The sequence below is a fragment of the Geotrypetes seraphini genome, chromosome 1, assembly GCF_902459505.1.
Source record: "Geotrypetes seraphini chromosome 1, aGeoSer1.1, whole genome shotgun sequence".
Lineage (NCBI taxonomy): Eukaryota > Metazoa > Chordata > Amphibia > Gymnophiona > Dermophiidae > Geotrypetes > Geotrypetes seraphini.
The window spans coordinates 373224552-373238817 of record NC_047084.1 but is presented as its reverse complement, the minus strand read 5'-3'; the positions used below and the strand labels follow the sequence as shown (position 1 = coordinate 373238817).

The following is a 14266-nucleotide window of genomic DNA, read 5'->3' as shown; positions in this document are numbered from 1 at the left end:
TTCTAGTGGAGATAAGGAGTAGATGAGCTTTCTTTGGGGAATCGGGAAGGTATTGGGAAGTGGAATTGGGAAGGAGCTAGCGGTATTAAGTCGTTTGCAGGAATTTCTTGAAGAGTAGAGTTTTTATTTCTTTTCTGAATGTTTTGTAGTCTGGGGTCGTAATTAGTAGATTGGAGATTTGGTTGTCGAGTTTTGCTGCTTGTGTGGCTGGGAGGCCATCATATAGTTTTTTCCGTTTGACTTCTTTGATTGGAGGGTACGTGAATGGAGTGTGGGTTTTCCTATGTCTAGTAGATATAGTTTGGATGAGATGGTTGTTCAGGTAGGTTGAGCTGTCGCCATTTATGATTTTAAAAATTAGACAATAGAATTTGAATAGTATTCTTGCCGGAATTGAAAGCCAGTGTGAGCTGAAGTATGCCTCTGTGATGTGGTCATGTTTCCTCAATGAATAGATAAGTCTCAGTGCTATGTTTTGAATTGTTTATAGTTGTTTTATCATTGTTGCTGGGCAGGGGAGGTAGAGAATGTTGCAATAGTCTAAAAGACCTAGGATTAGGGATTGTACTAAGAGCCGAAATTGTGTTCTATCGAAGAATTTTCGAACTTGTCTTAAGTTTCTCATAACTGCGAATGATTTCTGTATTGTTTTATTGATTTGTGGTTGCATGGTGCAGCATCTATCTATCATCATTCCTAGTAGTTTTAGGGTGGGTTGAATGGAGTAATTAATTTCCCTAATAAAGTCAGTGAGGCAGTGTGAATTTTTCTTTTCATGTAGTGGAGATGGATCTGATGGTAAGCCAGTCAAATTACCCTCTACAGAGAATCTCTCTGACTCATAGCCAAAGTCCCAGGAGAACTTAGGGCTAGATGCACTAAAGACAGGGACTCGATCGCTGTTGGCCAATTCTCCCACAGCGATCGATGTGTTATCAAGTTTGCATGCAAATGATTTGCACCTCTGTGCAAATCATTTGCATGCAACGCGACCGATTGAATCACTCAGTGAGCGATTGACACATGTGCAGAGCCTTAACAGCAGTGACAGGGGAAGCAGCCTCCTGTCATTGCTGTTAGGGCTTTGGCTTTTTTTTAATGGCACAGATGTTGTGCCTGTTAAACACACACAACCTGTCCCATTAAAAAAAATCCCCCGTGCGCCTTGCCCTCCCACGCTGTGCCGGCACCCAGGGCCACCATCCGTCCCCTACCCCCAGAAAAATGGCAGAAGGGATGCTCACTCCCTCCTGCCACCCGATGTCCCTGCACCGCATGGCAGCAATATGGAAGGAGGGATGCCCACTCCCTCCTGCCACTGGAAGTCCCCCACCGTCCCCCAAGCCCCCCAAAATGGCAGGAGTAATGCCCACTCCCTCTTGCCACCAGACGCCCCTGCCATCCCCCAAACCCCTCCCTCAAAATGGCAGGAGAGATGCCCACTCCCTCCTGCCACCCGATGCCCCTGCACCGCGTGGCAGCAATATGGCAGGAGGGATGCCCACTCCCTGCTGCCACTGGAAGTCCCCCACCGTACCCCAAACCCTCAAAATGGCAGGAGGGATGCCACTCCCTCCTGCCACTGCTGCCATCCCCCGGAACCCCCCTTCAAAATGTCAGGAGAGATGCACACTCCCTCCTGTGACCGGCTGCCCCTCCCTCTCCAGGCCCCCTGCTGCATACCTTAAAAAGTTGGGAGCAGGAGGTACTCCTGCTCTGTTATCCAGCTCCCAACAATGCCATTGTGCCTTAGGCCCTGCCCCGGTGCATCATGTGATGCATGGGGAGGGGCCTAAGGCCCAGATTGCCTCAGACACCTCAGGTCCCAAAACTTCCTGTTTCTACTTGGGCAGCTCGCATCAGAGGAGAAGTTTCAGGGTAGCCGTGCGCGTGACTTGTGAAAATGCTTGGGCCGCTCAGAGAGAAAAAACTGAAAATCGCCAGGGAGGAGAGAGGGAGATGCCCCTCACGAGAGGAAGAGATGTCCAGACCACGGTGCTCGGGAAGGAGGGGACTGCTGGACCACGCAATCATGAGGGCTGCTGACCAGGCGGAGTGAGAAGTGAGGCAACGCGAGCAAGATACTTAACTGTGGGGACAAGGCCATTCTCCGCTCCACGGGCGCTGAATGGCCTTGTCCCCTTACCCATGGCAACCAGGTTTTTTTCCCTCCGCGTTCTGGTGGGTTACCTGTGTCATTCTCTAATTGTGAACTCACTAAGGACAGAAAAAGTACCTGCATACAGTATATATAAAACTGATCATACCCACAGAAAAGCAGTATATCAAATCCATGATCTTTTGCTATTAGGCTATACCTCTACTCCATAAAGACAACTTGTCAAAAAACAAAACAAAACCCAAAAACAGAGGAAAGAGGAAAAATACCAAAGGAAAAGCTGCTTGCACAAAATAAAAATTGTGTCAGACCATTAGTGTAAACCATTCTGATGCTAACTGCGATATGGTGTAAGACTGTGAAGTCTTAATCTAGTCAATCCTGAACAGCAGCCCTACTATTTTCTAAAACATACCTTTTCTGAATTTTGACTTCACTTTGGGTGGTTCCTCCTGTACTTTCACTCCATCTTGTGTCGGAGGTGACATATAACACATCAAGTCCAAAATCTTTTCACAAGTTAACTAAAGGAAAGAATAGAACACAACTGCATACTTAGAACAGGTATTCTCCAAAGACAGAAATTCACTAGTCAAACAAATGAATCATGTGACCAGAACAAGGATTAGTACCTTTCTATTCAGGATTGTGGTACCACGGCTACATATATATCTCATGTGCTAACTACAGTAGCTTAATGCCTTATAGGATCACTCTTTAACTAAATCACTTCTTGATATTTTCCTTTTTCATTTTTGACCATGTTTGTTAGATAAGCATACAAGTTCCTACACAATTCAAAACCTAGATCCTCCCCTCCTCCCCTATGTCTTACTACCTAGCCTTTAATAATCTGAACAGCTACCCAAACTACAGTCTGGCCACTAAGTACCCAATGGCCTTGCGGAACAGTCACCATCAACCTGCTGGCTTTGACCTAGTTAGATTTTGTAAAGTTGAAGAGTACTGGCTCCCATCTGGTTATGTTTTAAAGTGAAATTTTATAAACTGACATTTATAAATAGGTGCCAATTGTGAGTCCCCTGCAGTATCATTAAAAAGTGACCAAATAGGACAGGAATAAAATATAAACACCAAGGGGGCACAGGGAATTCCCCACCATACAACTTTATTCTGTTCTGCTCTGCAATATAAAGAGGACGCCAAAAACAAAAAGCAAAACTGTGATGATTCTTCACAAATACTTAAAATGATGCAGGTAAAATAATATCAACCCATACAAATAAAACAATATTTCATATCCATAAATTGTGGGTTTGTACCATAATTTATTGATGTGCGATATAGTTTTATTTGTATGGATTGATATTGTTTTACCTGCACCATTTTGAGCAGTGGTCTCAAACACAAACCCTTTGCAGGGCCACATTTTGGATTTGTAGGTACTTGGAGGGCCTCAAAAAAATAGTTAATGTCTTATTAAAAAATTACAATTTTTCATGAGGTAAAACTCTTTATAGTTTATAAATCTTTCCTTTTGGCTAAGTCTTAATAATAATATTGTAATTTATAGCTAAAGAGACATATATGCTCAAGAAACTTTTATTTTACTTTTGTGATTATGATAAATATACCGAAGGCCTCAAAATAGTACCTGGCGGGCAACATGTGGCCCCTGGGCCGTGAGTTTGAGACCACTGATTTTAAATATTTGTGAAGAATCATCACAATAAACTCTGACACCAAGTACCTCTTATCCACGGTTTTGCTTTTTGTTTTTGGCATCTCCTTGGTTTTCTGTGGATCTTGTTGGTGTTTTTTTGGTTCTGCAATATAAGGAAACAATTAATAAACAGGCAATAGAAAACACAGGCAACATGGCAACAACAAAGAACCAACAAGCACAAACACGCCTTTGGGGAAGATATGCACCCACATATACAAAAGGGTTCTCCACAGGTTCCTGTCTGCTGGCTGAAGATACTGAGGCCTGAAAGGAGAAACATCCGAGGCAAAAATATGCAGGCGAGATAATAGACAGAGTAGATTTAGGGCAGGGTGTAATGACTCCTTCATGGATTAATAGAAAGAAGATTATCAAAGGTATGAACTTAATCTTCCATTCTGTTACATCCACTCCGGAGTCATTACAACAGGTGACGTACCAAAACAATGGCAATGGCTACGGTGGGACAGAAAAACCTGTCTGCAACACTGAGGCCCTAAATGTGGCTTCGGACCAAGTCACTACATCCACTCTGTAAAATCTGGTAAAGGTATGAAGAGATGACCAAGTGACTGCTTTACAAATTTTGGTCAGATTAATAATAATAATAATAACAGTTTATATACCGCAAGACCGTGAAGTTCTATGCGGTTTACAAAGATTAAAAGATGGTACAAATTGACTGAACTTAACAGAGGTGAAAGCTAGTGGTTAACAGCTCATGGGAACAGTTATTGAAGAGAAAGAGTTGTACGGGTCAGCTATCTAGATACTTCAGGAACAGATATGTTTTTAGGCATTTCCTGAATTCCTCATAAGTAGTAGGCGTAAGCAATTGTTCTAGATCTTTACCCCATAATGCTGCCTGATGTGAGAGAAGGTGTTGATGGTGTCTTTTGAGTTTACATCCTCTAACTGGGGGAGGAAACGAAGTTCAAATGTGAGCTTCTCTTATGTCTGTTGGCTGAGAAGGAGAAAAGGTCAGTTATGTATTTAGGGGCTAGACTGTATAGTATTTAAAGCAGAGACAGGCGAACTTAAACTTTACGCGTGCCTCAATCGGTAGCCAATGCAGCTGTCGGTAGTATGGTGTCACATGATCAAACTTCTTTAGTCCGAAAATCAGTTTGACCGCTGCATTTTGCATTAATTGTAATCGTCGCATATTCTTTTGGGAAATTGCTAAATAGGCGCTGTTATAGTAATCAAGTTGACTCAGTATGAGGGATTGTACTAGGATTCTAAATGCTGACATATCAAAATATGCTCTAATGGATCGAAGTTTCCAGAGAGTGAAAAAACCTTTTGTGATTAAGGAGTCTACTTGGTCTTTCATGATTAGGCACTGATCTAGTGTTACATCCAATACCTTCATAGTAGTCTGAATAGGATAACTAAGTTTATTAATGCTTAGTGGTATTTTGGTATCAAGCAGGTGTGGTGAAGCTACAAAAAATTTTGTTTTTTCTGAATTAAGTTTCAGTTTGAATTCAGTCATCCATTGCACCATCAAATTTAGTGTTTCTGATGCCTTGGGAGTAACTTCCAAGAGAGAGTTAGCAAATGGGATGATGATCGTAAAGTCATCTGCGTAACTGAATAATTTTATCCCCAGTTGGGTCAACTGTGCACCTAGTGAGGACATGTAGACATTGAAAAGCAATGGGGATAGTGGTGACCCTTGCAGTACGCCAGATAGATTGCTCCAGGTATCAGAGAGATCATAATTGAAATGTACTTGATAGGTACGTGACATAAGGAAGCCTCGAAACCAGTCCAACACCTCTTCCCTAACACCAATTGCATCTAGGTATTGTAGCATTTTCCCATGGTCCACTAGGTCAAAGGCAGAGCTCATATCAAATTGCATGATCAGGGCATTAAGGCCCTTGCTGAACAAGAGATGCAGATTATCTAAGATAGCCGCAATTACTGTCTCAGTAAACTAAACTAAACTAAACCTTAAATTTGTATACTGCATCATCTCCACAGAAGTAGAGCTCGGCACGGTTTACAGGAATTGGTATAGAAAGGAACTACAAAGAAAGTAGAAGAACTAAGAAGAGAAGTTTAGAGGGACTTAGTATATCGATGAGGGGGAGGTCATTACATTTTGGAGAAAACCCAAGTTTTCAAATGTTTTTGGAAGAGTTGGATTGAGTTTCATGCAAGAGAGAGAATTGATCAAGATATTCCATCAATTGGGTATGTACCAATCCTTCCAAGATTTTTACAATAAATGGAATGGATGCTACTGGTCTATAGTTGATTACCAGTGCTGATGATTCTTTCCTATTTTTTGGAATTGGGGTTACTATTATGTGACCATTATTAGTGAGGAACTTTTCATTTTTTAGGTTATGGGCTAAGTAATGCAGCAAAGATAGTTTAAATTCTAATGGAGTCGCTTTCATAATTTCCAGGGGACATAAGTCCAGAATGCAGTATGATTTAGAGTATTTGTTATATAGTTTGATATAATTATTCCATTCTAAATCTTGAAAGGAACTCCAGATCATGTCTGCTGGTATTTCATTTCCTTGTATGTTGGCTATTTGATGATCATTAGTATCATTTGTCGAACAGTTGTTTCTTAGGTTTTTAATTTTTGAATCGAAATGCTGTGCTAAATCATTTGCTGAAGGTAGTTTAATATTGTGCCCGAGTTAAGTGTAGCGTGTAGTGTCAAATAAATTCGTAACCAAGTTGAACAGCTCTTTTGTATTGATTCTTTTTGAACTAGTGCTAGATAAGTTGATTTTAGAAAAGTAGAATGCTTTACATTTGTCTTTTATTAGTTGTTTGTAGATTTTTTTGTTAGATCTCCAGTTGTTACGGTCTGACAATTCTCCTGTTTTTTTCCAAATTCTTTCCAGTCGTCTTACTAGTTATTTCATTTTTAGAAACATAGAACATAGAAACATAGAAGATGACAGAAGATAAGGGCTATAGCCCATCAGGTCTGCCCACTCTACTGACCCACCCCCAAGTGTACTATCCTGGGGATTCCACTCCTGGTGACAGGTTCCCTTGGCTTAACCCTCTAAGGGATCCCACATGGGCATCCCATTTGCTCTTAAAGTTCGGTGTCAAGCCATTTATTATATTTATTTGCGCAGCTTTTGCTAATTCGTTTAGGGGCAATTTTATCTAAAATGGATGTGCTAGTTTTATCCAGTGACCCCAGAAATCGACTCCTTCACCTATCTCCGCTTGTAGTTCATATTGTGACCAATATTCTTCTGGATTAATATAACCTCTTGTGTGATGTTCTCTTTTTATCCTTGGATGTGTTTTAGATTTTAAATGAGTCCAGATTAACTTGAGATAATAAGTAAAATGGTCAGACCAGATATCGTGACACCAGATGCCATCAGGTAGAGAGATGGCAGGGTCTAAAATTTCCTTTGTGGACATAGCTACCATGTCTAAATGATGGCCTTTTTCATGTGTTTGTGTGGGTAAAAGGAGATTGTAATTGAGTAAGGATAGAAAGTTTTTAAAGTCTTTCGTATCTGGATTGTCCTCTTCATCTAGGTGTTTGTTTATGTCACCTGCGATGATATTGTATGAAGGAATAATTGAATTATGTAGAACAAATTCACAAAAGTCCTCTTTGGCTTTTGGCCAGTTTTTCGGTGGGACATAGAATAATATGCAAGATAGGGATTATTCTAGTTCCTTATTACAGATTTTACAGGCTAATATTTCTAACTGTTTGGTCATTTTGGAATGGTTCAAACTCAAATCCTTCCTTAAGAATAATTGCTAATCCTCCTCCTTTTCTACCCTCACGGTTTAGCGTAAGGATTTTAGAATTATCTGGTAGAAGATCAATTATTATTGGATCATCTTCAGACAATAGCCATGGTTCGGTTAGAAAAAGACAGGCTATTTGCTTGCTGATGATCCAGTATTAAGATATGCACAGGGAACAGAGGTGGATGTGATAGGTTTGGTAGGGATAGTGGTTCTGATAGGTTTTACTTCCCTTATTCTTTTTTTAAGGGTTCGTTGATGTCTTCCTTTATTTGAGATTACATTAATATGATTTATCCTGTCTTCTTCTGGGTTAATTATATGCTTGACTGATAGATCAGGGTAATGTATTGAATGTAATTGTGGATAGAGTGAGTTAACATCTTTGATGCTATCGCTTATTAGATAGATCAATAAAATCAATAGGAAATTCATGTTTGCAGGGTAGTATGTCTCTTCTTGAAGCAATAGCTATATTGGTTTCCCTAATACTCCTAATTTCTAGATTGTTTAGTTGATAAACAGATTGATATAGCTCTTAAGATGGTACAGATAGTTATAGCTCTTAAGATGTAGCCAGTAACTGGTAGTAGTGATTGTGTTGGAGGAGTTAGCTCTCACAACTTAAGTCATATATGCATCTAATACACGAGTTTAACAATCACTCATGCGTCTAATACATGCGTCTAACATATGCATCTAATGCATGTGCCTAATTCATGCATCTAATATATGCGTTTGACGTGTCAAATACATGCATCCCAAGCATCTAATACATGCGTTTAGCAATCACATATGTCTAATACATGCGTCTAATGCATCTAATACATGCGTCCAATGCGTTTAGTACATGCGTCTATTACTACATGCGTTTAGAAATCACACATGTGTCTAACACATGCATCTAACAATTTTACATGTATCTAACAGTCCAGCAAGTAAAGTGTGGAGAACAAAAAACTTTAGCAAAAATCTTAACAGAAGAACCTTAGCAAAAACCTTGGCTAAGGCTGCTTCTGGGGGGTGGAGCACGCTCACACGCCCAGCCCAGTAAGAAGAGAGGCGGCTTGGGAACCCTGAAGTCGTTCGTCTTGGCGCGGGTCACCGGTATAGGTGGGAGCAGGCAGGAGGGCAGGAACTGGTGGTCGACTCTAGCTGCTGCAGATTTAAAGGTTCCCGGCCGCTTCTGGGGGGGCGAAGCATGCTCACACGCCCGGCTCAGTAAGAAAAGAGGTGGCTTGGGAGCCCTGAAGTCGTTGGTCTCGGCGCGGGTCGCTGGTATCGGTGGGAGCAGGCAGGAGGGCAGGAACTGGTGGTCGGCTCTATCTGCTGCAGATTTAAAGGTTCCCGGCTGATTCTGGGGGCCGGAGCATGCTCACACGCCCGGCTCAGTAAGAAGAGAGGCGTCTTGGGAGCCCTGGTCTCGGCGCAGGTCGCCGGTATCGGTGGGAGCAGGCAGGAGGGCAGGAACTAATTAATTGCTCGAGACTCCACCCACAAAGAGGCGAAACCTCTAAACGAGTGGGCTTTGAATGAAATCGGCGACTGCTTGCCATAGCTGAAGTATGTTGACAAGATGGCCATGCGAATCCAACGGGCAATACAGGCCTTAGAAGCTGGCCTGCACTGTCTGGACTACAGATGATCTAAGACAAACAGATGATCTGAGAGATAGAAGTCATTGGTCCTCTCCAAATAGTGAAGCAAAACTTAAACATGAAACCATTTATAAACGCCTTGGTCAAAAAATCCTTCTTCACTCTTTGGAAGTTACACACAGTCCCATTGCATTCAGAATACTGGTCCAATCTCTGGTACTTAGTATATTGGACTATTATAATTCAGTTCATCTGGCAGGCCTTCAGTCAAATTTACATAGATTGCACAAAATCCAGAATGCTGCTATGCGTTTAATTTTTGATTTAAAGAAATCAGATCATGTTACTCCATATTATAGACAATTCCATTGGTTGCCTTTTGAGGCCAGGGTTTGGTTTAAATTTGGGACTTTTTGTTATAAAGCCATACATGGTCAGGTACCTGGTTATTTATTAAAGTAATTTACACTTTTTAAGGTGGACCATCCACTAAGGATAACTTCATTGTGTGTGTGTTCCCTCCAGTGCGAGGATGCCTTTATAAGAAATTTTTGCATCGAACAATTGCATATCAGGCTGCTAGTTGGGATTCAGAACTGCGTATTTTGTTTGCTTCTTCGATTTCATATAAGCATTTCTGAAAACTAGTGAAGACTTCCCTTTTTGTAAAGTAAGGAAGATATTTCTTTTATATTTCATTGTGGTGTACAAGTCTCTGGAAGGTATTGCGGTCTAGAAATGTATTTTAATGTAATGTAATCTAGTTTCCTGAAAAACTTGTCCTTCTTTCCTTACCCTGTGGAACGAAAAGCAGGCAGATGAACTTCCTGGTTCACATGAAACTCGGAAATCACTTTCAGAAGAAAGGAAGGAACCATACAGCGGGACATATCCACCTCCATGAACCAAAGAAGGGATTCCCTAAAAGAGAAGGACTGCAGCTCCAAAATACGCCGAGCTGAGACAATTTGCCATATGGAAAACCATCTTGACTAGAACAGATGTCTATTTGAGCAGCTCAAAAGAAGGTTCAGTCAGACCCTTCAGCACAATATTGAGATTCCACATAGGAAAGGGCTAACGCATAGGCGGGCCTAAATAAAGTTGTCCCCCCCCCCCCCCCCCCAAGGAATCTGGTCACATCAGGATGAACTGTAAGCGAAGAAGAGCCTTTGTGCGCTCTGATGCAGGAAAGGCCTGCCACCTGTACTTTGAGAGAAGCCACCAATATGCCCTTGTCTTGACTGGCCTGCAGGAAAGTTAAGACCACCAGAATGGGAGCCTCTGGTACAATATAGTTGAAAAGCTTTCCAAGCCTTAGCATAAGCCGCCATACTAGATGGCATCTTGGACTTCAAAAGAGTGAGGGACTTCAAAAGAGTGAGAGGCTACATCAGAGTAGCCTCTTTGAGTCAAGAACTATGCTGTAAGACCAAAGTGCAGGGGGTTCTCCATGGGCTGACTGAGAAGGTAGCGATAAGGGAGTCTGAACTTCTCATCTCGCTGAAGTCAAATCAGGTCCGCATACCGCAGCTGGTGAGGCAAGTCAGGGACCACTAGGATCACCAGGCCCGGATGAGACGCAATCCTGCAAACAATCTGACCTACCATGGGCCAGGGCAGAAAGACATATAGGAGTTTCTGAGTTGGCTAGGGTTGGACTGACGCGTCGAGACCTAAGATTCCTGCTTCTTTTCTTCAACTGAAAAAATGCTTGACTTTGGAGTTCTTGGCCAAAGTCCATTGAGGGCCTGCTCCAGCAACTTCCAATGAGGTGGAATGCTCTCTGCGACAGCGACCACTCTCCCAGATCCAGGATTTGGCAACTGAGAAAATCCGCCTTAACATTGTCTACGCCGGCCACACTTTATTTTTGTATACCGCCACACCAATAAGCTCTAGGCGGTTCACAGCAAAAAGATACTGATCAATGAATCTTGTACATACACATTACATAAAACAATCATAATACAACGCTGATAATCATGATAAAAATTTATCAAACAAATAGGTTTTTAGTACTTTTCTAAAAGAATAGTAAGATTGAGCTTGAGAGATTAAGGTACTCCACCAGATGTTCATTTTAAGGGCCTGGAAAGCAAATGTTTGATCCAGAAATCTTTTATAGCGACAGGATGGAAATGCAAACCAATAGGTTTTGCGTGTGTTCTTATTCAGCTTATGTAATTCAAACTGAGATGTGAGGTAAAATGAAAAGGCTAGATGTACTTCTGCCCACCGGAACAGCACCCAAGCCTCCCAACTTACTTCTGGTGCCCCCCGATGATTTACATACGCCATTGCTTTGGCCATTGTTGGAAAACACCCTTACCGCTTTTCCCTCCAGTATGTTTGCAGATATCTGAGCGCCAAACGAAAGACTCTGAGCTTGAGACGGTTGACCAACTAGTGTCTCTGAGGGAGATACCACCAGCCCTGATGGAACGATCCCTTTAATGGGCCCCCAGAACAAGAGACTCGCTTCTGTCATCAGTGATCCACTCCTTGATCCTGAGGGGCATAACCCTTGTTGAGCAGCTCTCCGAAGCCACCAGCACAGACTGCTCCATGCTGGTTCTGTCGGGGGAAGAGGCATCTGAAGGGAATGATGCTACGGGACCACTGTGAGATGAGGGATTGCTGAAGCAGCTGCATGTGCGCCTGGTCCCAGGACATGACCTCCAGGGAGGCTGCCATGGATCCCAGGACCTGCAGATACTGCCAAACTGTAGGACTCGGGATTGCTAAAAGATCCTCAATCTATTTCTAGAGCTTCTGTTTGCATGGCTCGGGAAGAAAAACATGGCCTTGGAGCGTGTCAAACAGAACTCCTAGGTAATCCAACATCTGAGATGGAAACAGCTGGTTTTTCCTGAAATTGACAATCCAGCCCAAACACTGCAGGAGTCTCTACCACCTACATGCATTCCAGTTTGGACAGTGCTCTGATCAGCCAATCCTACAGATATGGACGAAGCAGGACTCCCATTCTGTGAAGATACGCCGCTACCACCGCCATCACTTTGGTGAAGGTGCGGGGGGCTGTTGCCAATCCAAGCCTTTCTTTGATATGATGAAGTATAAGGAGTATCTGCCTGAACTTGATTCACTTTTGGGAACTGGTTCCCAAATGGGGAATGTCCAAGAGACGCTGTAGAATTGCCTTGACCTTCAGCACTTTCTCTGGTCTTCCCACTGGAGAGTCCAAAAACAGATTTGGAGGGAGGTAGAAGTTTTTCTTGTGTCCCTCCTATATAGTTTAGTTTATTTCTAGTCTGCCTTTATCCAAAGTGGATTACCAGACATCAACAAATATCAAAAGTCTGCTGACTTATAAGGCCCAACACATCACCAAATAGCATATTTCATTTATAGAACAAATCTCATTGTAGCAATCATTTACACTATCACAAAATCACTGGGTGCCATTTTCCATAACACAAAACAAATGTCCAGCACCCATTGGTTCAAGGAGATTTGCTCCCACTCGTGCAGGAATGCTGTTAAATGCCCTCCAATGCAAGGAAGTGCGGCTGAGATCCTGGCGTGACTTCTGGTGTGACTTCTTACAGGAGGTGCTGGTGCGAGAATCTGAATTTAGCATCTAGGGTTAGAATAGCATCTGTAATTTTGGGAATATCTCTGGCCAGACGAACCTGAGGAGCCTTGGCAAACCTGGAGGAAGGATGAAAATTGCTACGAGCTCCCCCGAGAACACATCGAGGTTTGTTATCTGGAAGGGACACCACACTGGTCATCAGATCATCCAATCCCTTGCCAAAAAGCATTTGACTCTTAAAAGGAAGCTTGCTGAGAATTGGAGGCCGAATCTCCAGCCCAGATTCAGAGAGTTCTACGAACCATAACAGCATAAGCTGAAACTTTGCCTAACACCCTTTCTAGCACCAGCTGGGGGAGGCATCATCTTCCATGAAGGATTGCAGCACAACCTTGTGTGACAAGCATGCGCTGCAAAAGAGGCAACTGCAGCCGTCTTAATACCCGAAGAAGCCACCTCAACAAATCATCCTCAGAACCAGGTCTACCCTGTGATCCTGAGAGTCCTTCATCATAACCCCTCCCTCACTTGAGAGGGCAGTGCGCTCGGTCACCTGAGCCACTGCCGAATCCACCTTCGGCTGTTCAAAGATCTGCTGAAAATCTGGCACCACAGGATAAAGCTTAGCCATGGTCTTAGTCAGCCTAAAGGAACTCTATTGAGTCTCCCACTGCTCCGTAACTAGAGCTGTGAGATCTGGATGTGATGGAAAGAAGGACGTCCAAGTATTACAATGACTCATGATAAAGATGACCACCGTCAGAAAATTCTAAAACACCTTGTGGAAACTTCCCAAAAGATCAAAAATCACTGAAAACCCCATTTTCAGACCCTCCCCTCTCCCCTGAGTCTCCCATAGGAAGTAATGGGACTGTACTTACAGTCTCCACAGTGCCTGCCTGTCAGCTGTCCGTGCAGCTGAACTGAAGGGAAAGGATTTTCTGCCGCAGCTTTTCTCCAAATAACTCAAAATTCAGGATCTTCGGGCTGCCGATCCGACAGAAACTGACCAAAACCTTCACTCCTATGGAACCTCTCCATGTGGGGGGTGGGAAAATGCAGCCTCCACCCTGATACCCTGAGGGCTGTTACATTGGATGCATTCAGCCTGCGCTTAAACCTCTGACAAGGTCAGAAGTTAAGCACGCTCCCAGGGGGATGGACCCCATGCTTTGAAGGCAGCACATAGAAGGCTGGCTCCACAAGTCCACTTGAAACTTGCCCTGTGGAACAGCAATCCAGCGTCGCAGGAACTACATCCTTTCCCAGGCAGAGAACGCCTCTAAAGCAAAAAAAATAAGGAAGGTAGCAAAGCAGATCAGAAAGACTTCTGTATAATTTGCTTGCAGAAATGAAAACTGCAGAGGGCTCTGTACTCCTCTGTCAAGAGGGAGGAGCAGAGGAGAGAGAAAAAAGTGTTGGATTTCTGCAACACCCAATTCGTGAGTTGGTTTGAAACACCTGTTATAATGGACTCCAGAGTGGATGTAACAGAAAATTCGATTATTAGTAAAATCGAAGTGTTGTGAGGCAGATAGAGGCTT

At 42.9% G+C, this 14266-nt stretch overlaps 1 protein-coding gene across 3 annotated transcripts in view; it reads right to left on the bottom strand.

Annotated features, from left to right (window-relative positions):
• Positions 1-14266, bottom strand: part of INTS10 (integrator complex subunit 10) — a 203639-nt gene that overhangs the window by 69686 nt on the left and 119687 nt on the right. For all 3 annotated transcript variants that reach the window (XM_033915345.1, XM_033915356.1, XM_033915365.1), the window contains one exon: positions 2535-2643. In XM_033915345.1, coding sequence (XP_033771236.1) covers positions 2535-2643 — 109 coding nt within the window. The remainder of the gene's footprint in view (positions 1-2534; positions 2644-14266) is intronic.